Source organism: Budorcas taxicolor, chromosome 14, assembly GCF_023091745.1.
Source record: "Budorcas taxicolor isolate Tak-1 chromosome 14, Takin1.1, whole genome shotgun sequence".
In the NCBI taxonomy this organism is placed as follows: domain Eukaryota; kingdom Metazoa; phylum Chordata; class Mammalia; order Artiodactyla; family Bovidae; genus Budorcas; species Budorcas taxicolor.
Window position 1 is genome coordinate 14,339,186 of NC_068923.1, and position 23,001 is coordinate 14,362,186.

At 66.7% G+C, this 23,001-nt stretch overlaps 1 protein-coding gene across 8 annotated transcripts in view; it reads left to right on the forward strand.

The window, feature by feature from the left end:
• The window catches only part of PLEC (plectin), a 52,550-nt gene extending 29,602 nt beyond the window's left edge, over nt 1-22,948 (forward strand). For 4 of the 8 annotated variants that reach the window (XM_052651983.1, XM_052651987.1, XM_052651989.1 and 1 more), the window contains exons 2-33: nt 229-290; nt 580-594; nt 678-767; nt 1,569-1,646; nt 1,727-1,819; nt 2,634-2,800; nt 3,427-3,542; nt 3,615-3,721; nt 3,802-3,921; nt 4,000-4,095; nt 4,283-4,410; nt 4,641-4,734; nt 5,192-5,346; nt 5,422-5,692; nt 5,781-5,858; nt 5,947-6,108; nt 6,260-6,364; nt 6,550-6,645; nt 6,848-6,973; nt 7,910-8,062; nt 8,140-8,294; nt 8,374-8,500; nt 8,667-8,850; nt 8,937-9,094; nt 9,202-9,380; nt 10,144-10,282; nt 10,383-10,739; nt 10,815-10,898; nt 11,054-11,158; nt 11,269-11,367; nt 12,158-15,538; nt 15,634-22,948. In XM_052651983.1, the coding sequence (XP_052507943.1) occupies nt 229-290; nt 580-594; nt 678-767; nt 1,569-1,646; nt 1,727-1,819; nt 2,634-2,800; nt 3,427-3,542; nt 3,615-3,721; nt 3,802-3,921; nt 4,000-4,095; nt 4,283-4,410; nt 4,641-4,734; nt 5,192-5,346; nt 5,422-5,692; nt 5,781-5,858; nt 5,947-6,108; nt 6,260-6,364; nt 6,550-6,645; nt 6,848-6,973; nt 7,910-8,062; nt 8,140-8,294; nt 8,374-8,500; nt 8,667-8,850; nt 8,937-9,094; nt 9,202-9,380; nt 10,144-10,282; nt 10,383-10,739; nt 10,815-10,898; nt 11,054-11,158; nt 11,269-11,367; nt 12,158-15,538; nt 15,634-21,846 (13,493 nt within the window). In that variant the 3' untranslated portion in view covers nt 21,847-22,948. The remainder of the gene's footprint in view (nt 1-228; nt 291-579; nt 595-677; nt 768-1,568; nt 1,647-1,726; nt 1,820-2,633; nt 2,801-3,426; nt 3,543-3,614; nt 3,722-3,801; nt 3,922-3,999; nt 4,096-4,282; nt 4,411-4,640; nt 4,735-5,191; nt 5,347-5,421; nt 5,693-5,780; nt 5,859-5,946; nt 6,109-6,259; nt 6,365-6,549; nt 6,646-6,847; nt 6,974-7,909; nt 8,063-8,139; nt 8,295-8,373; nt 8,501-8,666; nt 8,851-8,936; nt 9,095-9,201; nt 9,381-10,143; nt 10,283-10,382; nt 10,740-10,814; nt 10,899-11,053; nt 11,159-11,268; nt 11,368-12,157; nt 15,539-15,633) is intronic. The other 4 variants (XM_052651984.1, XM_052651988.1, XM_052651990.1 and 1 more) reach the window with 1 other exon arrangement.
• Nucleotides 22,949-23,001: the final 53 nt, after the last annotated feature.

The window sequence follows — 23,001 nt, forward strand, 5'->3', positions numbered from 1 at the left end:
GTGGCTGCCAGCTCCAGACCCTCCCATCTTGGGAGACCTAGCAGTGGGCACCCGCGGGCCTGGCCCCCAGCTTCTGTCCAGGACTGTCTGGGGCCTTGTTGGGTGGGGGGCAGTGTGAGTCTGAGGCCCTCTTCAGTGGCACCAGCCACTGTGTCTGCATGGCGGTCTCCTCCTGGGGGCTTGCGGGGCTTCTCCCAGGCCCAGGTAACCTGGCCTTGTCTTTCCCAGATGAGCGGGACCGTGTGCAGAAGAAAACCTTCACCAAGTGGGTCAACAAGCACCTCATCAAGGTTGGTGGTGTGTGCACACACGGTTGTGAGCGTGTTTGCAGGAGTGCCTGCGTGTGTGTATGTGTGTGTGTGCAGGGTCGCGGGGGTGGAGGAGGATGCCCTGGCCGTCCAGCCCAAACAAGGGCTGGAGCCCCCTCTGCGTCCACGCGCGCGGGCCCCCCTTTCTGCCCCGGGGGCCCACCTCCCACCTCTGAACCTGTCCTTTCTGTCTGCTTCCTCCCCTGGCTCGCTCATCTCCTGTCTCTTTCCTCCTCTTCCTCCTCCTCCTGGTCTCTCCTGGTCTCTCTAGCACTGGAGGGCAGAGGTAGGTGCCTCCTTGGGGGCGGGCGTCTTCTGTGGGCCCCTGCCTCGAGCCTTCTGGACCAGCCCCACGCTCTGTCCGTGCAGGCTCAGAGGCACATCAGTGACCTATATGAAGACCTCCGTGATGGCCACAACCTCATCTCCCTTTTGGAGGTGCTCTCCGGGGACAGCCTGGTACGTGTGTCTGCCTGCCCCTCTACGACCCTGCCTGCCTTCCCTCCTGGGGTCTCACCGGTGACCCCCCCCAACTCTGTGTCCGGCCTGGCCTCAGCCCCCCCGCGCCTCCTGGTCAGTGTCCATCCTGGCCTGGGAGCCGCCTGACCCCTGTGCCTGAGCACACGGCCCCGCTGCCCACCATGCTCAAGCCTTGACACTGTAACCTCATGCTCTGCTCTGCTTTGGTTTCTCTGCTGCTTGGACTCTGAACTTTGACCTCTGCCCTTTACCCTTTGCCCTGCTCTGGCCGGACAGCCAAGAGAGCGGGACGTAATCAGGAGCTCGCGCCTGGTGAGTGGATGTGCCCGCTGGCCACGGCAGCACGTGGGCTCCAGGAGCCCGGCTCACCTGGCTGATGGTGCTGGGGTGGGCAGATGGCCCTGCTTCGAGCTGTGCAGCAGCCCACCTGCCACACTGTCCGGGGCCGGAGACCCATAGGGGCTGCCACCGCTGGGCAGAAGGACCCCTCCCCCAAACCACTACCCTCTGCCGGTGGCTTCCTGGCTATTGTGTCCTCCCCGCCCCCTCCTTCCTTCCCGCAGCCTGGCCTTGGACTTCCCAAACCTTTGCTGGGCCAGTGTCCCCCCCTCCCAGTTGGGGTGGGTGACCCAGGATAAGGGTCATGGATGCCGCGGGGGCTCAGGGGTGCTGACCGGCGTACCCTACCTCCCAGCTGTGGTGGGTGACCCGGGGTGAGGGTCGTGGATGCCGCGGGGGCTCAGGGGTGCTGACTGGCTGACCGGCGTGCTCCCCTTGCAGCCGAGGGAGAAGGGGAGGATGCGCTTCCACAAGCTGCAGAACGTGCAGATCGCCCTGGACTACCTCCGTCACCGCCAGGTGAGGCACCCACCTGGCCACAGGCCCCGGCCCCTTCTCCGGCTGGCTTGTGGGTGTGACCAAGGCCCGCTTGCTCACAGGTGAAGTTGGTGAACATCAGGAACGATGACATTGCCGACGGCAACCCCAAGCTGACCCTCGGCCTGATCTGGACTATCATACTGCACTTCCAGGTAGTGCAGCCACCCACCTGACCCTCTGCAGCCTCCAGAGTCTGCAGGATGGGGCTGGCACTTGGGGCCTTCCTGTCAGCCTGCGCTGCAGCCCTGTGCTAACTCCATGGCCTGAAGGCCCGGGCCTCTCCAAGGCCTGCCTGTCCCTCGCCCTCTGGCCCTGGCTCTCCCTACAGAAGCACGCGTTCTCTGCTCTGTGTGGCCTCCCGCCACGGGGAAGGTTCTGGAGAGGCACCCGTTGCTCAGGCTGACTCACCCACTGCCTGCCCAGCCGCACAGGAAGCCGCAAATCTGAAAGCTGGGCAGGCAGAGCCTGGCTGGCACGGCAGCTGAGTCATACAGGCGGGCAGACCAACAGTCAGATAACTGGGAACAGACAAGCTGGCAGACTTGGGCCCAAAGGACTGGACTGAGTGCAGGGCCAGGCCTGGGCTGCAGCCATACCTGCCCAGTCCCAGGACCCAACCCTCGCCTGCAGCCAGAGAGGCCCTGACCACCCCCACCCCGCCACACACACACACCTCATGACAGCCTTCTCTAGGCCTGGGGCTTCTGGGCGAGCCCCTTGCACGCGCCCTCCACCAGCTCTGATCCTGCCTTGTGGGGTGCAAGGTGTAGCTGGGCTGAGGGAGCGCAGGGCACCCACATTGTGGCAGCTGCTGCCTGGGGTGGTGTGGGCTTATGATGCTGAGGGGTAGTGGGTCCCAGTGGCTCCTTGACATGGGCAGGACACACTTGGCCTCTGCTGGCCGGTGGCTCATGTGCGCTGACGGGGCTGTGCCTGAGCCCCACCTCCTGCCCACTGTGTGGGCAGATCTCAGACATCCAGGTGAGCGGGCAGTCGGAGGACATGACGGCCAAGGAGAAGCTGCTGCTGTGGTCCCAGCGCATGGTGGAGGGCTACCAGGGCCTGCGCTGCGACAACTTCACCTCCAGCTGGCGCGACGGCCGCCTCTTCAACGCCATCATACATCGGCACAAGTAGGCCGCCAGGCGGGGCGGGGCGGGGCAGTGTGTGCGGCGGGCGGGGGTGCCAGAGTCCCTCGGCCGGGCGACTGCAGACATGCTGGGGCGAAGGGGACGGCGAGAAGGTGTGTGCTGCGCACGGGGAGCCGCTGCCTGGGGAGATGGGCTCTGCTGCCAGCTGCTTCCCCAGGAGGCCCAGCCTGGCCCACACCCTTCCCACTGCCTCCTGGCCCTTCCCAGTTTCTTCGAGGCCAGAGGACCTCAGGGCTGCTGGTTTTCACAGCCATGAGCACTGGCCCCACACTGATGCCACAGAAGAGGCCTGAATGGGGTCAGTTCTTGGGGGAACCTCAGCCTCCACCCAGGACCCCAGGGCCTGGTGGACAGGGTAACTGCAGGGAGCCCCACCCTGGGCCCCAGCACCAGGCAGGCCCCAGGAGCTCCTGGGGTCGGGGCCTGCACACGGGCCGCCTGTGTGGGAGGGACTCAGTGCCGTGTGGGGGTTGCTTCTCAGGGTGAGTGTGGGCTGGGGGCTCTGTGTCCCGGGGATCTACAGAGGGTCTCTGCATGCTGACCTTCCCAGAGGGCCTCACTGCTCCCATGTCCCTGCCTGCCTGCCCCACCTGCCCCTTTGCCCCCAGGCCCATGCTCATCGACATGAACAAGGTGTATCGTCAGACCAACCTGGAGAACCTGGACCAGGCTTTCTCTGTAGCAGAGCGGGACCTGGGGGTTACACGTCTCCTGGACCCCGAGGGTATGTGCCACTGCCCCACCTCCCCTCCCTGCTCCCCACCACCGGCGCCCCTCTGACCCCCCTCCCTCGCAGACGTGGATGTCCCTCAGCCCGACGAGAAGTCCATCATCACCTACGTCTCGTCCCTGTACGACGCTATGCCCCGTGTGCCGGACGTGCAGGATGGGGTGAAGGCTAACGTGAGTTCCAGCCAGCAGGGCCGGGGGGGCAGGGGATGAGTGGCCCTGGCGGCCCCTCATGCCTGTCCCCCTCCCACCAGGAGCTGCAGCTGCGCTGGCAGGAGTACCGGGAGTTAGTGCTGCTGCTGCTGCAGTGGATCCGGGCACACACGGCCGCCTTCGAGGAACGCCGCTTCCCCTCCAGCTTTGAGGAGATCGAGGTGGGTTTCCCTGCTCCGTGGGGTCCTGTGTCCACTGTGGGCACCCAGGTTTGGCTACTGAAACCCCCTCGTCCCCAGATCCTGTGGTGCCAGTTCTTGAAGTTTAAGGAGACGGAGCTTCCGGCCAAGGAGGCGGACAAGAACCGGTCGAAGGGCATCTACCAGTCTTTGGAGGTGAGGGGGACCTGGAGATGAGGGAAGCCGCCCAGGAGCCTGGGGCCTGGGGGCCCATCCAGCAGTCTTGGCCTGCCTCCTCACTAAGCTGGGGCCAGGGCTGCTTTAGGGCGGGTGGGCCCGGGGCCTAGGTGGCTTGGCACCCCCATGCTTGCTGGCCTTGGCCTGAGCTTGGCCCTGCCCACAGGGAGCGGTACAAGCAGGCCAGCTCAAGGTTCCCCCTGGCTACCACCCGCTGGACGTGGAGAAGGAGTGGGGCAAGCTGCACGTGGCCATCCTGGAGCGGGAGAAGCAGCTCCGAAGCGAGTTTGAGAGGTGGGTGGGGGTGGGGTGGGGCGGGCGGGTGGAAGCCACCCGAGGGTGAGTCACTGCCTGGGGAGGAAACCCCCACCCCCGGACTGGGAAACCCACACTGAGGCCAGCTCAGCTGTGGGCCGCAGGCCGGCAGGGAGGCCCAGAGCAGGAGGGAGCTGTGCTCCGAGGCGGGAAGCCTGGTGGGCGATCGCCACTCACGGAGGGGGGGCTGTGCTTGCTCTCGACCGCAGACTGGAGCGTCTTCAGCGCATCGTGAGCAAGCTGCAGATGGAGGCTGGGCTGTGTGAGGAGCAGCTGAACCAGGCCGACACCCTGCTGCAGTCGGTGAGGGCTGGGCCTGGGCAGAGGGGCTGGACGGAGGGAGGGAGGGGCCCCAAGCCCGCCCCGCCCTGCAGCCGCTGCTCCTGCCTCCTGGCATGGGGCCATCTCTGACCGCTAGATTGGGCAGAGCCGGCTCCTGGGCACCAGGCCCGCCCTGAGCTGCCTGCTGGCTGGATGTGGCAGAAGGGGACCCAGACTGCGGGCCCTGGGCTGGGACTCTCAGGGAGGACTTTCCTGGGGTGGGTGATGGGTGACAAGACTGAGAAACACTTGGCTCTGGGACCCAGTAGAGGCCTTTGCACTTGACCCTGGTCCCCACAGAGAACTGGGCCTGGGGGTTTGGCCAGAAGCCTTAGTGACATGTACAGTGCTGGCTGGGGAGGAAAGGGAAAGGACGGGCTGGGCCTGAAGGCGGGGGCTCAGGGTGGCCAGACTCTGAGTGAGGGCGATTGCCTCGTAGGATGTCCGGCTGCTGGCTGCAGGCAAGGCACCGCAGCGGGCGGGTGAGGTGGAGCGGGACCTGGACAAGGCTGATGGCATGATCCGGCTGCTGTTCAACGATGTGCAGGCCCTCAAGGATGGGCGGCACCCTCAGGGCGAGCAGATGTACCGCAGGTGGGACTCGCCCCTCCAGGGCCTGCGGTAGGCAGCCCTGTTCTGTGACCCCCCTGACCCCTGCCCTGCCTGCAGGGTGTACCGCCTGCACGAGCGTCTGGTGGCCATCCGCACCGAGTACAACCTGCGTCTGCGGGGCATGCCACGGCACCCTGAGCTCGAGGACTCTACCCTGCGCTACCTGCAGGACCTGCTGGCCTGGGTGGAGGAGAACCAGCGCCGGGTGGACAGTGCTGAGTGGGGTGTGGACCTGCCCAGTGTGGAGGCACAGCTGGGCAGCCACCGTGGCCTGCACCAGTCCGTCGAGGAGTTCCGGGCCAAGATTGAGCGGGCCCGCACGGACGAGGTGAGCGGGCAGCGGGTGTGAGGGTGGTGGACGGAGGGAGTGGGCAGGTCCTGGCCGCCGCAGGCCTCACCCTGCTGGTCTCCCTCAGGGCCAGCTGTCCCCTGCCACCCGGGGTGCCTACCGGGACTGCCTGGGTCGGCTGGACCTGCAGTATGCCAAGCTGCTGGTGAGTGGGGGCCAGGTGGGAAGTGAGTGCGGGGAAGGGTCCCTGGAGGAGGCGGCAACTGACACAGCCCCCGCCCGCCTGCCTGCAGAACTCCTCCAAGGCCCGCCTCCGATCCCTGGAGAGCTTGCATGGCTTCGTGGCGGCCGCCACCAAGGAGCTCATGTGGCTGAGCGAGAAGGAGGAGGAGGAGGTGGGCTTCGACTGGAGTGAGCGCAACAACAACATGGCTGCCAAGAAGGAGGCCTACTCGGTGAGGCGGGGCCCCTCGGTGGGTGGCCAGGACCCCTCGGTGAGGTGGGGGTCCTCCGTGGGTGGCCCGCCCAGGCCCCGGGAGCACTCGGTGGGAGCCAGGGTTCCCAGTGCTGTCTTGGCACTGCCCCTGAGGCCCCTGTCCCTGTCAGGCCCTGATGCGTGAGCTGGAGCTGAAAGAAAAGAAAATCAAAGAGACCCAGAGCACTGGGGACCGCCTGCTCCGGGACGACCACCCTGCCCGGCCCACAGTGGAGGTGGGAGGGGCCTGCATGGACCTCTCCAGGCGCCCCTGAGGGGAGGGGCAGGGCTGGGGACCCACCTGGTCATCGCTGGTGGGGGCGGGGCTGGAGGGCCCCTGGTTGGGGCGGGGGGAGGGGGGGCTGGGGCACCCTGGCCCAGGAGGCGGGCGGGGCCTGACGGGCCGTGTGCTGTGTGGCAGTCCTTCCAGGCAGCCCTGCAGACCCAGTGGAGCTGGATGCTGCAGCTGTGCTGTTGCATCGAGGCTCACCTGAAGGAGAACACCGCCTATTTCCAGGTGAGGCCTGGGCCCAGCCCACTGCAGTGGCCTCGAGGGGGTCCCTCTACCGGGCTGCAGTTGTGCACTGGGTCCGTGCACTCTGTCTCACTGACCTTAGTCAGCGCTGTCCCCAGGCATTGGCCTGGTCCCTCGGCCTACACTGGGGCAGCCGGGGCGGGGGCTCTGACCCTCTGCTTCTGACCCTCTGCTGCTGCCCCAGTTCTTCTCAGATGTGCGGGAGGCCGAGGAGCAGCTGCGGAAGCTGCAGGAGACGCTGCACAGGAAGTACACCTGCGACCGCTCCATCACCGTCACACGGCTGGAGGACCTGCTACAGGATGCCCAGGTGAGCCGCTCGGCCGGCCCAGCGCTGTGCAGCGGGTGAGGGGCAGGTGCGGAGGCCCGGGGCGTGGCCGCTGGGGCTGGAGGGCAGCCACAGCTGAGGGCAGTCCAGGGCTGGGGACAGCACGCGGGGTGGCAGGCCTGCTGTCCGGGCTGATGCTCGGGGAAGGTCCCTCTGGAGGCAGAGGGTGGCGACTGGAGGCACCAGCAGAGGTCGGGGGAGGTCGGATGTGGGGAGGTCAGCATAGCGGGATGGGTGTGGGTGGATGAGAGCTTAGTGGCAGGGGCCTGGCGTGAGGGTAGGTGGCTGCCCAGAGCTGGTACAAGAGCCGACCTTGGGGCTGCAGGAGCGAGTAGGGGCCTGAGTTAGCTGCTGCGCTGTTAGTCCCCCACTGTAGGAGGCCCACCGGCATCCCGAGCCAGACAGTCTGGGGCAGGTGGGGCTGAGGTGGACACAGAGGCGGCCGAGCATGGCACTCAGGCCAGGCGAGACAGAGGAGGGGGGCTGGGGGCCCTGCTGGCCAGGGGTCCTGCATTGGGACAGGCGCAGGCAGCTTCCACTGGACTCTGACCCATAGCCTAGGGTGGTCCTTGGTCCCTCAGAGGGGCTGAACAAGAGGAGGTGTGCACCCTTCCACAAGCACCAGGGAGGGCAGAGGGGAGAGGGAGAGGATGATATGGCACCCTCCCCAAATGACGCAGCTGTGCTGGGGGTGGGGAGGGGCACTCGGTCCTGCCTAGGGAGGAGGGCATCAGTGGAAGCCCAGGGGTCTGTCCTGGCGAGTGCCCAGCCCTGCCACATTCCAGGGACTGTGGGAAGGAACCCCTGGTCTCAGGACATTGTGGGGCAGTGGGGGGGCGTGTATGCATTTCCTGGGGCAGGCACGGGGGTCCTCACAGACGGTCTCGGACCCCCTCTACCCCCGCCCCACTCCCGCAGGATGAGAAGGACCAGCTGAACGAGTACAGGGGGCACCTCTCAGGCCTGGCCAAGCGGGCCAAGGCTATTGTACAGCTCACGCCCCGCAACCCCACCCAGCCCACACGGGGCCGCGTGCCGCTGCTGGCTGTTTGCGACTACAAGCAGGTGGAGGTGAGGGCCTGGCCTGGTGGGCGGGGCCATGGAGGGGGCTGGGCGTGGCCGCACAGTGATGGCTCTGGCTGCTGCAGGCGACGGTGCACAAGGGCGATGAGTGCCAGATGCTGGGCCCCGCACAGCCGTTCCACTGGAAGGTGCTCAGCAGCTCCGGCAGTGAGGCTGCCGTGCCCTCCGTGTGCTTTCTTGTGCCCCCGCCAAACCAGGAGGCCCTGGAGGCTGTGGCCAGGTGCGTGGTCCTGGGCGGGGCGGCCGGCTGGGTGGTAGGACAGCTGACTGGACACCTCTGACTGTGCCCTGCCTGCCAGGCTGGAGGCCCAGCACCAGGCCTTGGTCACATTGTGGCATCAGCTGCACACGGACATGAAGAGCCTTCTGGCATGGCAGAGCCTCAGCCGTGATGTGCAGCTCATCCGCTCCTGGTCCCTGGTCACGGTACGGTGGCCCTGCCGGGTGCTCAAGGCTGGTGGGGTGTGGGGCGTCTCTGCATCTACACTCACCCCCTGGTCCCTGGTTGTGGTACGGTGGCCCCGCTGAGCGCTCTGGGCAGGTAGGGTGTGGGTCTCCTCGCGGCCATGCTCACCCCCGCCCGCCCGCCCAGTTCCGCACGCTGAAGCCCGAGGAACAGCGCCAGGCCCTCCGCAGCCTGGAGCTGCACTACCAGGCCTTCCTGCGGGACAGCCAGGACGCCGGCGGCTTCGGGCCTGAGGACCGGCTGCAGGCCGAGCGCGAGTATGGCTCCTGCAGCCGCCACTACCAGCAGCTGCTTCAGAGCCTGGAGCAGGGTAGGTGTGGGCAGCCTGGGGGTGGTGGGAGGCTCGTGGGGGGCCGCCTGCGGTTGGGCAGCGTGCGAGCGGGATGTGTTCCCCAGGTGAGCAGGAGGAGTCGCGCTGTCAGCGCTGCATCTCAGAGCTCAAAGACATCCGGCTACAGCTGGAGGCTTGCGAGACGCGCACGGTGCACCGCCTGCGGCTGCCACTAGACAAGGAGCCAGCACGGGAGTGCGCCCAGCGTATCGCCGAGCAGCAGGCAAGCCCCAGCCCCTCCCCCCACTGCACTATGCCCCGCCCCTGGCTCCCAACGGTGCTGCCTGTCAGGCTCCTGGGCTCAGCTTGCCCCTTGCTCTGTCTCCTCAGAAAGCACAGGCGGAGGTGGAGGGGCTGGGCAAGGGGGTCGCCCGGCTCTCTGCCGAGGCCGAGAAGGTCCTGGCCCTGCCCGAGCCGTCCCCTGCGGCCCCCACTCTGCGCTCAGAGCTGGAGCTGACCTTGGGCAAGTTGGAGCAGGTCCGCAGCCTGTCCGCCATTTACCTGGAGAAGTGAGTGCGCTGGTCAGCAGCCGGGGTCGGAGACCGACGGGTCTTCAGCAGAGCGGGAGGGTGCGGACAGGCTGATGGGCTGGGTGATGAGGCCTTGATGAGGGTCCGCTGAGGGATAGCAGACGCGGATCTGGCCGGGGTGTCGCAGGGTAGCAGGAGGGGTTCTGTCCTGGCGTGCCTGCGGCTGGCTTCCCGAGGACGGTCCGAGGGGTGAGAGCAGTTGGAGGAGGACTGGCACCCCCGCCCACAGGACACCGGGAGGTTGGGGGGGTCACTAAGATGTGGAAGGCAGGTGTGCAGAGGCAAGGGGCGGGCACATGGGGAGCCTAAGAGGGTGAGGAGTGCTGGGGGGGACATGTCCAGCGAGGGTCAGAACCCGGCTTGGGGGGCACTGACAACCTCAGGGGAGGAGCTTCTTGGTGGAAGGTAGGGTCAGGTGGGCCGTGGGTGACACAGCAGAGACCCAGGGTGCTGAGAGGTCCCCCTCCCCCTCCCCCACAGGCCCTTTCCCCATCCCCCCCATGCCCCTAGGGAATGTGGAGTCCTCCCCAGGACCTCTCCCTCCTCCCCACCCTCACTCCCAGACACGGACTCCTTTACCCCCCGCTGTTCGTTTCAGCATACACATTCATGTGGCTTGTAGATTGTTTTCAGAAGCTTTGTGGGAACCCCCCATGCTCAGTCCCCCATGAGCCTCCCTCCAGGACCTGGCCTTGGTCCTCAGCCTCTCAGCCTGTTTTCATGAGGCCCTGCTCTCCCCTAGGCTCAAGACTATCAGCCTGGTGATCCGCAGCACGCAGGGGGCCGAGGAGGCACTCAGGGCCCACGAGGAGCAGCTCAAGGAGGCCCAGGCTGTGCCCGCCGCCCTCCCAGAGCTTGAGGCCACCAAGGCTGCGATGAAGGTACTGCCGCCAGCCCGCGCCCCGCCGCCAGGGCCTGATGGCGTCAGGGGTGGCAGCCAGGGCCTCAGGCTGAAACGGCTCCTCTGCTCTGGTCCAACAGAAGCTACGGGCCCAGGCAGAGGCACAGCAGCCTGTGTTTGATGCCCTGCGGGATGAGCTGCGGGGGGCGCAGGAAGTGGGTGAGCGGCTGCAGCAGCGGCACGGCGAGCGGGACGTGGAGGTGGAGCGCTGGCGTGAGCGGGTCACCCAACTGCTGGAGCGCTGGCAGGCCGTGCTGGCCCAGACTGACGTGCGGCAGCGTGAGCTCGAGCAGCTGGGCCGCCAGCTGCGTTACTACCGGGAGAGCGCAGACCCGCTGGGCGCCTGGCTGCAGGACGCCAGGCGGCGGCAGGAGCAGATCCAGGCCGTGCCACTGGCCGATAGCCAGGCCGTGCGTGAGCAGCTGCGGCAGGAGAAGGTGGGCCCGGGCAGGGCGGGCAGGAGGGGTGGGCGTGGGTGTGCCCCGTGATCCCTGACCACCCTGACGCCCCAGGCCCTTCTGGAAGAGATTGAACGCCACGCGGAGAAGGTGGAGGAGTGCCAGAGGTTCGCGAAGCAGTACATCAACGCCATCAAGGTGAGACTTTGTGGCCTTGGGCCCCGGGGGAGATGTGCAGTGGGGGGCGACCTCTGGGGGTCCCTCAGCTAAGGCTGTGCTGGGCAAAGCCTGTGGGCAGGTTCAGGGGCCGGGTGGAGCGGGCAGAGCTGGCAGCCATTGGTGTGTCTCTGCAGGACTATGAGCTTCAGCTGGTCACGTACAAGGCGCAGCTGGAGCCGGTGGCCTCACCAGCCAAGAAGCCCAAGGTCCAGTCAGGGTCCGAGAGCGTCATCCAGGAGGTGAGGCTGAGGGGCAGTGGGGCTGGTGGGTGGGCAGAGCCAAAGCCACGCAGGGCCTGGTGGGCTCTGGGCAGGGGCAGGGCTGACTGTGGGTGTCCCTCTGCCCCCAGTATGTGGACCTGCGGACTCGCTACAGTGAGTTGAGCACGCTCACCAGCCAGTACATCAAGTTCATCAGTGAGACCCTGCGGCGCATGGAGGAGGAGGAGGTAGGGCTGCCAGGGTGGTGAGGCCGTCCCGCAACCCCCCAGATGTGGTCCCTGGGACGTGTCCAAGCGCACCTGGCACAGCACGGCCCACCCCCCGTGGCCTGGCGCTGCACGGCTCTCCCCGCGGTGGCTGGCGTGTGCCCCAGGGCGCCCCTGGCTCTGTGTGTCCCTTCTCGGGGTTCTGCATTGGCCTTTTCACTTGGCCGCCTGCTCTGCAAGGACTCAGGCTTGTTCGGTCATGGGGGCCGGGAGGGGCGTCACGGAGAGGCAGGGCACTGGCCTGTCTGTCTTCTCCCGCCCCCCGCAGGGGAGCCCTCTGTCTGGCCCACCTGCAGCCTCTTCCCTGAGCCGAACTGCAGACTGCTGGGTCTACATGATGCCCACACTGGCCGCCTGCCCTGCTGGGTCGGGGGTGCCAGAGCAGGCCACGGGCATCAGCAGTGCTCAGGCAGGGCTGTGCAGTAGTCGTGGTTCCTGGACCCTGCAAACCTCTTGCTTTGCTTTCTCTCTCTCTCCGTTTGTCTGTCTCCATCGCCTGTCTGCGGGAAGAGGGGAGGACGCCTGGGTCTCCTTCCCTGGGCTGGTGAGCACTGTGGGGCCAGGCTGCGCTCACTGCCCCAAGTGCCCCGGGGGGGGTGCACGTGATTCCCCTAGGCCAGGTCATGACCTGTGTCCTCCCCCAACCCCTGCACTGCGCTGAGCTGTGGTGGCACTGAATTGCATCCCAGGAGCAGCCACGGCATGCTCACCGCTGTCTCTGGTTCTCTCCCTCTCTCTGCCACGGCCGCAGAGGCTGGCCGAGCAGCAGCGAGCGGAGGAGCGGGAGCGGCTGGCTGAGGTGGAGGCTGCACTGGAGAAGCAGCGGCAGCTGGCTGAGGCCCATGCCCAAGCGAAGGCGCAGGCGGAGCGTGAGGCCCAGGAGCTGCAGCGGCGCATGCAGGAGGAGGTGGCACGCCGGGAGGAGGTGGCAGTGGATGCACAGCAGCAGAAGCGCAGCATCCAGGAGGAGCTGCAGCAGCTGCGGCAGAGCTCGGAGGCGGAGATCCAGGCGAAGGCCCGGCAGGTGGAGGCAGCCGAGCGCAGCCGGCTGCGCATCGAGGAGGAGATCCGAGTGGTGCGCCTGCAGCTGGAGACGACGGAGCGCCAGCGCGGCGGGGCGGAGGGCGAGCTGCAGGCGCTGCGGGCGCGGGCGGAGGAGGCTGAGGCACAGAAGCGGCAGGCCCAGGAGGAAGCGGAGCGCCTGCGGCGACAGGTACAAGAGGAAACCCAGCGCAAGCGGCAGGCTGAGGCTGAGCTGGGCCTGCGCGTGAAGGCCGAGGCCGAGGCGGCAAGGGAGAAGCAGCGGGCCCTGCAGGCACTAGAGGAGCTACGGCTGCAGGCTGAGGAGGCGGAGCGGCGCCTGCGGCAGGCGGAGGCAGAGCGGGCGCGCCAGGTGCAGGTGGCGCTGGAGACAGCGCAGCGCAGCGCCCAGGCCGAGCTGCAGAGCAAGCATGCCTCATTTGCTGAGAAGACAGCGCAGCTGGAGCGCACCCTCGAGGAAGAGCACGTGACCGTGGTGCAGCTGCGTGAAGAGGCCACACGCCGGGAGCAGCAGCAGGCGGAGGCCGAGCGTGCCCGCGAAGAGGCCGAGCGTGAGTTGGAGCGCTGGCAGCTGAAGGCCAATGAGGCGCTGCGGCTGCGGTTGCAGGCAGAGGAGGTGGCACAGCAGAAGAGCCTGGCGCAGGCCGAGGCGGAGAAGCAGAAGGAGGCGGCAGAGCGGGAGGCACGGCGGCGCGGCAAGGCGGAGGAGCAGGCTGTACGGCAGCGCGAGCTGGCAGAGCAGGAGCTGGAGAAGCAGCGGCAGTTGGCGGAGGGTACTGCGCAGCAGCGCCTGGCCGCCGAGCAGGAGCTGATCCGGCTGCGTGCCGAGACAGAGCAGGGTGAGCAGCAGCGGCAGCTGCTGGAGGAGGAGCTGGCGCGGCTGCAGAGCGAGGCAGCCGCAGCCACGCAGAAGCGTCAGGAGCTGGAGGCCGAGCTGGCCAAGGTGCGGGCTGAGATGGAGGTGCTGCTGGCCAGCAAGGCGCGGGCCGAGGAGGAGTCGCGCTCCAGCAGTGAGAAGTCCAAGCAGAGGCTGGAAGCCGAGGCTGGGCGCTTCCGCGAGCTGGCAGAGGAGGCTGCACGCCTGCGCGCACTGGCGGAGGAGGCCAAGCGGCAGCGGCAGCTGGCAGAGGAGGATGCGGCGCGGCAGCGGGCAGAGGCTGAGCGGGTGCTGTCCGAGAAGCTGGCTGCCATCAGCGAGGCCACGCGGCTCAAGACGGAGGCGGAGATTGCGCTTAAGGAGAAAGAAGCCGAGAATGAGCGCCTGCGGCGGCTGGCGGAAGACGAAGCCTTCCAGCGGCGGAGGCTGGAGGAGCAGGCAGCCCAGCACAAGGCTGACATCGAGGAGCGGCTGGCGCAGCTGCGCAAGGCGTCCGAGAGCGAGCTGGAGCGGCAGAAGGGGCTGGTGGAGGATACGCTGCGACAGCGGCGGCAGGTGGAGGAGGAGATTCTGGCCCTTAAGGCGAGCTTCGAGAAGGCGGCCGCCGGCAAGGCGGAGCTGGAGTTGGAGCTGGGGCGCATCCGCGGCAACGCAGAGGACACGCTGCGAAGCAAGGAGCAGGCAGAGCAGGAGGCAGCGCGGCAGCGGCAGCTGGCCGCAGAGGAGGAGCGGCGGCGCCGGGAGGCTGAGGAGCGTGTGCAGAAGAGTCTGGCAGCTGAGGAGGAGGCTGCGCGGCAGCGGAAGGCCGCGCTGGAGGAGGTGGAGCGGCTCAAGGCCAAGGTGGAGGAGGCGCGGCGCCTGCGCGAGCGCGCGGAGCACGAGTCTGTGCGGCAGCTGCAGCTGGCGCAGGAGGCTGCCCAGAAGCGGCTGCAGGCGGAGGAGAAGGCGCATGCCTTTGCGGTGCAGCAGAAGGAGCAGGAGCTGCAGCAGACCCTCCAGCAGGAGCAGAGCGTGCTGGAGAAGCTCCGCAGCGAGGCCGAAGCTGCCCGGCGCGCAGCTGAGGAAGCGGAGGAGGCACGCGAGCGAGCCGAGCGTGAGGCAGCGCAGTCCCGGCAGCGCGTGGAGGAGGCGGAGCGGCTGAAGCAGGCAGCGGAGGAGCAGGCGCAGGCCCAGGCGCAGGCGCAGGCTGCTGCAGAGAAGCTGCGCAAGGAAGCTGAGCAGGAGGCGGCGCGGCGGGCACAGGCGGAGCAGGCGGCCCTGCGGCAGAAGCAGGCAGCTGACGCGGAGATGGAGAAGCACAAGAAGTTCGCGGAGCAGACACTGCGGCAGAAGGCCCAGGTGGAGCAGGAGCTGACGGCACTGCGGTTGCAGCTGGAGGAGACCGACCACCAGAAGAACATCCTGGACCAGGAGCTTCAGCGGCTGAAGGCGGAGGTGACGGAGGCCGCCCGCCAGCGCAGCCAGGTAGAGGAGGAGCTGTTCTCCGTGCGTGTCCAGATGGAGGAGCTCGGCAAGCTCAAGGCACGCATCGAGGCGGAGAACCGCGCCCTTATACTGCGCGACAAGGACAACACACAGCGCCTCCTGCAGGAGGAGGCCGAGAAGATGAAGCAGGTGGCGGAGGAGGCCGCACGACTGAGTGTGGCGGCTCAGGAAGCGGCACGGCTGCGGCAGCTGGCGGAGGAGGACCTGGCTCAGCAGCGGGCCCTGGCAGAGAAGATGCTCAAGGAGAAGATGCAGGCAGTACAGGAGGCCACGCGGCTCAAGGCTGAGGCGGAGCTGCTGCAGCAGCAGAAGGAGCTGGCCCAGGAGCAGGCCCGCCGGCTGCAGGAGGACAAGGAGCAGATGGCTCAGCAACTGGCACAGGAGACGCAAGGCTTCCAGCGGACCCTGGAGACTGAGCGGCAACGGCAGCTGGAAATGAGCGCAGAGGCAGAGCGGCTCAGGCTACGCGTGGCGGAGATGAGCCGGGCCCAGGCTCGCGCGGAGGAGGATGCCCAGCGCTTCCGAAAGCAGGCAGAGGAGATCGGCGCAAAGTTGCACCGCACAGAGCTCGCCACACAGGAGAAGGTGACGCTGGTGCAGACGCTGGAGACCCAGCGGCAGCAGAGCGACCGGGATGCCGATCGCCTGAGGGAGGCCATTGCGGAGCTCGAGCGTGAGAAGGACAAGCTCAAGAAGGAGGCTGAGCTGTTGCAGCTCAAGTCTGAGGAGGTATCTTGCGGCGGAGGGCCGGGACCTGGGGTGGGGTCTGCTCTGGGGAGGGTACGCCCGGCCCGGTCCCTGACCGCCCCCTACCCCCTTGACAGATGCAGACGGTGCAGCAGGAGCAACTGCTGCAGGAGACTCAGGCCTTGCAGCAGAGCTTTCTCTCCGAGAAGGACAGCCTGCTGCAGCGCGAGCGCTTCATCGAGGAGGAGAAGGCCAAGCTGGAGCGGCTCTTCCAGGACGAGGTGGCCAAGGCACAGAAGTTGCGGGAGGAGCAGCAGCGACAGCAGCAGCAGATGCAGCAGGAGAAGCAGCAGCTGCTGGCCAGCATGGAGGAGGCGCGGCGGCGGCAGCACGAGGCTGAGGAGGGCGTGAGGCGCAAGCAGGAGGAGCTGCAGCTCCTGGAGCAGCAGCGGCAGCAGCAGGAGCAGCTGCTGGCAGAGGAGAACCGCCGGCTGCGTGAGCGGCTGGAGCACCTGGAGGAGGAGCATCGGGCCGCACTGGCCCACTCTGAGGAGATCACCGCTGCTCAGGCGGCAGCCACCAGAGCCCTGCCCAATGGCCAGGACGCGGCCGACGGCCCAGCTGCAGAGCCAGAGTATGCCTTCGAGGGCCTGCGGCAGAAGGTGCCGGCCCAGCAGCTGCAGGAGGCGGGCATCCTGAGCACAGAGGAGCTGCAGCGGCTGGCACAGGGCCACACCACGGTGGCCGAGCTCACACAGCGGGAGGACGTGCGCCGCTACCTGCAGGGCCACAGCAGCATCGCCGGGCTGCTACTGAAGCCTGCCAATGAGAAGCTGACCATCTATGCTGCCCTAAGGAGGCAGCTGCTGAGCCCGGGCACTGCTCTCATCCTGCTTGAGGCCCAGGCAGCCTCAGGCTTCCTCCTGGACCCAGTGCAGAACAGGCGGCTGACTGTCACTGAAGCCGTGAAGGAGGGTGTCGTGGGCCCTGAGCTGCACCACAAGCTGCTGTCGGCCGAGCGCGCAGTCACCGGCTACAAGGACCCGTACACCGGGGAGAAGATCTCCCTCTTCCAGGCCATGAAGAAGGACCTCATCGTGCGCGAGCACGGCATCCGCCTGCTGGAGGCCCAGATCGCCACGGGCGGCGTCATCGACCCCGTGCACAGCCACCGCGTGCCCGTGGAAGTGGCCTACCAGCGCGGCTACTTCGATGAGGAGATGAACCGCGTCCTGCAGGACCCCAGCGACGACACCAAGGGCTTCTTCGACCCCAACACGCATGAGAACCTCACTTACCTGCAGCTGCTGGAGCGCTGTGTGGAGGACCCTGAGACAGGCCTGCGGCTGCTGCCGCTCACAGATCAGGCTGCCAAGGGTGGTGAGCTGGTCTACACTGACTCGGAGGCCCGGGATGTGTTTGAGAAGGCCACTGTGTCAGCGCCATTTGGCAAGTTCCAGGGTAAAACAGTGACCATCTGGGAGCTCATCAACTCCGAGTACTTCACGGCCGAGCAGCGGCGGGACCTCCTGCGGCAGTTTCGCACGGGCAAGGTCACTGTGGAGAAGATCATCAAGATTGTCATCACTGTCATCGAGGAGCACGAGCAGAAGGGCCAGCTATGCTTCCAGGGCCTGCGCGCCCTGGTCCCTGCTGCCGAGCTGCTTGAGAGCGGCATCATCGACTGGGACCTCTTCCGCCAGCTGCAGCTGGGCGAGCGCTCTGTGCAGGAGGTGGCTGAGGTGGAAGGCGTGCGGCGGGCCCTGCGGGGCTCGGGTGTCATTGCAGGCGTATGGCTGGAGGAAGCGAGGCAGAAACTAAGCATTTATGAGGCTCTGAAGAAAGAGCTGCTGCAGCCGGAGGCAGCCGTGGCCCTGCTCGAGGCCCAGGCTGGCACCGGGCACATCATCGACCCTGCCACCAGTGCACGGCTGACTGTGGACGAGGCGGTGCGCGCCGGCCTGGTGGGCCCTGAGCTGCACGAGAAGCTGCTGTCGGCTGAGAAAGCTGTGACTGGCTACAAGGACCCCTACTCGGGGCAGAGTGTGTCCCTGTTCCAGGCCCTGAAGAAGGGCCTCATTCCCAGGGAGCAGGGCCTGCGTCTACTGGATGCCCAGCTGTCCACAGGAGGCACCGTGGACCCCAGCAAGAGCCACCGTCTGCCCCTGGATGTCGCCTGTGCCCGCGGGTACCTGGATGAGGAAACCAGCACCGCCCTCTCAGCACCCAGAGATGACGCCAAGACCTACTACGACCCCCGTACTTGGGAGCCGGCCACCTACAGCCAGCTACAGCAACAGTGCCGCCCTGACCCACTGACAGGACTGAGTCTGCTGCCGCTCTCGGAGGAGGCAGCCCGGGCCCGGCAGCAGGAGCTCTACTCTGAAGTCCAGGCCCGCGAGGCCTTCCAGAAGGCCACTGTTGAGGTCCCTGTGGGCAGCTTTCAGGGCCGGGCAGTGACCATCTGGGAGCTCATCAACTCAGAGTACTTCACGGCCGAGCAGAGACAGGAGCTGCTACGGCAGTTCCGCACGGGCAAGGTCACCGTGGAGAAGATCATCAAGATCGTCATCACCATTGTGGAGGAGGTGGAGACCACGCGGCGTGAGAGGCTCTCCTTCAGCGGTCTCCGTGCCCCAGTGCCAGCCAGCGAGCTCCTGGCCGCCGGCATCCTCAGCAGCTCCCAGTTTGAGCAACTCAAGGACGGCAAGACATCAGTCAAGGACCTGTCAGAGCTGAGCTCACTGCAGACCCTCCTCCAGGGCAGCGGTTGCCTGGCTGGCATCTACCTGGAGGAGTCCAAGGAGAAGGTGACCATCTACGAGGCCATGCGACGGGGACTGCTCAGGCCCAGCACTGCCATCCTCCTGCTTGAGGCGCAGGCGGCCACGGGCTTCCTGGTGGACCCTGTGAGGAACCAGCGCCTGTACGTCCATGAGGCTGTGAAGGCTGGTGTCGTGGGCCCAGAGCTACATGAGAAGCTGCTGTCAGCCGAGAAGGCTGTGACCGGGTACAAGGACCCCTACTCGGGCAGCACTATCTCCCTCTTCCAGGCCATGAAGAAGGGCCTGGTCGTCAGAGAGCACGGCATCCGCCTGCTGGAGGCCCAGATCGCCACGGGCGGCATCATTGACCCCGTGCACAGCCACCGCGTGCCTGTGGACGTGGCCTACCAGCGCGGCTACTTTGACGAGGAGATGAACCGTGTGCTGGAGGACCCCAGCGACGACACCAAGGGCTTCTTCGACCCCAACACGCACGAGAATCTCACGTACAGGCAGCTGCTGGAGCGCTGCGTGGAGGACCCCGAGACGGGCCTGCGGCTTCTACCACTGAAAGGGCCAGAGAAGGCAGAGGTGGTGGAGACCACGCGGGTGTACACCGAGGAGGAGACGCGTAGGGCCTTCGAGGAGACACAGATCGACATCCCCGGGGGCGGCAGCCATGGGGGCTCCACCATGTCCCTGTGGGAGGTGATGCAGTCCGACCTGATACCCGAGGAGCAGCGGGCCCAGCTGATGGCCGACTTCCAGGCCGGCCGTGTGACCAAGGAGCGCATGATCATCATCATCATTGAGATCATCGAGAAGACCGAGATCGTGCGCCAGCAGAACCTAGCGTCCTACGACTACGTGCGCCGCCGCCTCACGGCCGAGGACCTGTACGAGGCCCGGGTCATCTCGCGCGAGTCCTACAGCCTGCTCCGGGAGGGCACCAGGAGCCTCCGCGAGGTGCTGGAGGCCGAGTCTGCCTGGCGTTACCTCTACGGCACGGGCTGTGTAGCTGGCGTCTACCTGCCTGGCTCCAGGCAGACCCTCCCCATCTACCAGGCCCTCAAGAAGGGGCTGCTGAGCGCTGAGGTGGCCCGCCTGCTGCTGGAGGCGCAGGCGGCCACGGGCTTCCTGCTGGACCCGGTGAAGGGCGAGCGGCTGACTGTGGATGAAGCTGTGCGGAAGGGCCTGGTGGGCCCCGAGCTGCATGACCGGCTGCTGTCGGCCGAGCGGGCCGTGACCGGCTACCGCGACCCCTACACGGAGCAGACCATCTCGCTCTTCCAGGCCATGAAGAAGGACCTGATCCCTGCTGAGGAGGCCCTGCGGCTGCTGGATGCTCAGCTGGCCACGGGCGGCATCGTGGACCCACGCCTGGGCTTCCACCTCCCGCTGGAGGTAGCCTACCAGCGTGGCTACCTCAACAAGGACACATATGACCAGCTGTCAGAGCCCAGTGAGGTGCGCAGCTACGTGGACCCCTCCACGGACGAGCGCCTCAGCTACACACAGCTGCTCCGGCGCTGCCGCCGTGATGAAACCAGCGGCCTGTTCCTCCTGCCACTCTCGGAGGCCCGCAAGCTGACCTTCCGTGGCCTGCGCAAGCAGATCACGGTGGAGGAGCTGGTGCGCTCGCATGTCATGGATGAGGCCACTGCGCAGCGGCTGCAGGAGGGCCTGACCTCCATCGAGGAGGTCTCCAAGAATCTGCAGAAGTTCCTCGAGGGCACCAGCAGCATTGCTGGTGTCCTTGTCGACGCCACCAAGGAGCGGCTGTCGGTGTACCAGGCCATGAAGAAGGGCATCATCCGGCCCGGCACAGCCTTCGAGCTCCTTGAGGCCCAGGCGGCCACTGGCTACGTCATCGACCCCATTAAGGGGCTCAAGCTGACCGTGGAGGAGGCTGTGCGCATGGGCATTGTGGGCCCCGAGTTCAAGGACAAGCTGCTGTCAGCTGAGCGTGCCGTCACCGGCTACAAGGACCCCTACTCCGGGAAGCTCATCTCCCTCTTCCAGGCCATGAAGAAGGGCCTCATCCTCAAGGACCATGGCATCCGCCTGCTGGAGGCCCAGATCGCCACAGGCGGCATCATCGACCCCGAGGAGAGCCACCGCCTACCTGTGGACGTGGCCTACCAGCGCGGCCTCTTCGATGAAGAGATGAATGAGATCCTCACCGACCCCTCGGACGACACCAAGGGCTTCTTTGACCCCAACACGGAGGAGAACCTCACTTACCTGCAGCTGATGGAGCGCTGTGTCACCGACCCCCAGACGGGGCTGCGGCTCCTGCCCCTGAAAGAGAAGAAGAGGGAGCGGAAGACGTCCTCCAAGTCCTCAGTGCGTAAGCGGCGCGTGGTCATCGTGGACCCCGAGACGGGTAAGGAGATGTCCGTGTACGAGGCCTACCGCAAGGGCCTCATCGACCACCAGACCTACCTGGAGCTGTCGGAGCAGGAGTGTGAGTGGGAGGAGATCACCATCTCATCCTCGGACGGTGTGGTCAAATCCATGATCATCGACCGCCGCTCGGGCCGCCAGTATGACATCGACGAGGCCATCGCCAAGAGCCTCATCGACCGCTCGGCGCTGGACCAGTACCGCGCTGGCACACTGTCCATCACTGAGTTTGCTGACATGCTCTCGGGCAATGCTGGCGGTTTCCGCTCGCGCTCATCCTCCGTGGGGTCATCGTCCTCCTACCCCATCAGCCCGGCTGTCTCCAGGACCCAGCTGGCCTCCTGGTCCGACCCCACAGAGGAGACAGGCCCTGTGGCCGGCATCCTGGACACCGAGACCCTGGAGAAGGTGTCCATCACAGAGGCCATGCACCGCAACCTGGTGGACAACATCACGGGCCAGCGGCTGCTGGAGGCGCAGGCCTGCACCGGGGGCATCATTGACCCCAACACTGGCGAACGCTTCCCCGTCACTGATGCTGTCAACAAGGGCCTGGTGGACAAGATCATGGTGGACCGCATCAACCTGGCCCAGAAGGCCTTCTGCGGCTTCGAGGACCCACGCACCAAGACCAAGATGTCGGCCGCCCAGGCCCTGAAGAAGGGCTGGCTCTACTACGAGGCGGGGCAGCGCTTCCTGGAGGTGCAGTATCTGACGGGCGGCCTGATTGAGCCCGACACGCCGGGCCGCGTGCCCCTGGACGAGGCCCTGCAGCGTGGCACAGTGGACGCCCGCACTGCCCAGAAGCTGCGTGACGTCAGCGCGTATTCCAAGTACCTCACCTGCCCCAAGACCAAGCTCAAGATCTCCTACAAGGATGCACTGGACCGCAGCATGGTGGAGGAGGGCACGGGGCTGCGGCTGCTGGAGGCTGCCGCCCAGTCCAGCAAGGGCTACTACAGCCCCTACAGCGTCAGCGGCTCCGGCTCCACCACCGGCTCGCGCTCTGGCTCGCGCACCGGCTCCCGGGCTGGCTCCCGTCGCGGCAGCTTCGATGCCACGGGCTCAGCCTTCTCCATGACCTTCTCCTCCTCATCCTACTCCTCCTCGGGCTATGGCCGCCGCTACGCCTCGGGGCCCACGTCCTCCCTGGGGGGCCCCGAGTCCGCGGCAGCCTGATCCCTCCTGCTCCCTGCCTCCCGCTCTGCATGTGGCCTCCCGCCCAGGCGCTGGGGTCTCTTTAACATTGAAAGGTGTCTTCCTCCCAAGCGGTGCCTCAAGTTTAACCAAAAAGACTAGACTAACGTATTAATATATATCTGCTGTCCAGACAGCCTGTCTCCCGGGGACGGGGCCAGTCCAGCCCCACTGACCACTCCACCCCCCGGGTCTCCCTGCTCCTCTTTACCTGCCACTCACCACAGCCAGGTGCCTTGGAAGGTCCAGAGGTGGGCCCCCCAACTCAGCCCTCCCATCTCCCCAGGGGGTTCCGTCTGGGCGAGCTTCCCCCAGCCCTGTAGACCAGCCCCACCCAACCCCCAGCCCAACCTGCCTGGGCAGCGGACGCAGCCCCTAGCAGCAGGGCCGTTGGGACCAGCGCCTCTATGTCTCCAGGACTGACCCGCTCGCTCTGCGCGGGCGGCAGCGAGTCCTGGTCACCCTCCTCTCCTCGGCTGCTCAGGAAGCCCCTTCCCCACGGGAGGGTGAGGTTCCCGAGCAGACCCAGCCGGCCCAGGCCAGGCCCCTCAGACCCCAGGCCTCTGGCTTCAGCCTTCCAGCCTCAGCTCCCTAGTAAGTGCCTTCTGTGTCCCCCTTTGCACCCCAGGCCCCAAGGACCCAGACCTGGGGTGGGAGACAGACCCTCCTGGTGAAAGGCTTGCCACTGCCCAGCTCTCAGGCATGCCAGCCAGGTACAGCGGGTCCCCCATAGGTTTCTGGCCACTGTGGGCCCAGCGCCCCCCAAGGCCTGTGGGACACCCCTCCCCCGGGTGCTGACTGCCTGCCTTTCCCAGGGAGCCTCAGCCCCCGAGTGGGCCCGGGACGCGGCCAAGGCGGTCCGTGCCAACCAGGCCGCCCCGCCGGTGCCACCCGCTCCTACTCCATCACCCCGGGCCCTGGTGGCTCCACCCCTGCCTCCACCCTCTGACTGAGCTTTGCATGTTCCACTAACCCAGGGAGGTGGCGGGTGGAGGCTCTCAGCTTCGGCTGCATCTGAGGGCAGAACACTAACCTGACCATGGCGGGCCTGCCGTGCTCGCCCGAATAAAAGCAATTCCAACCACCCTGTGGTCCTGTGTCCTTTCTTGTCCAGAGCTCAGTGGCTTGTAGGGTAAG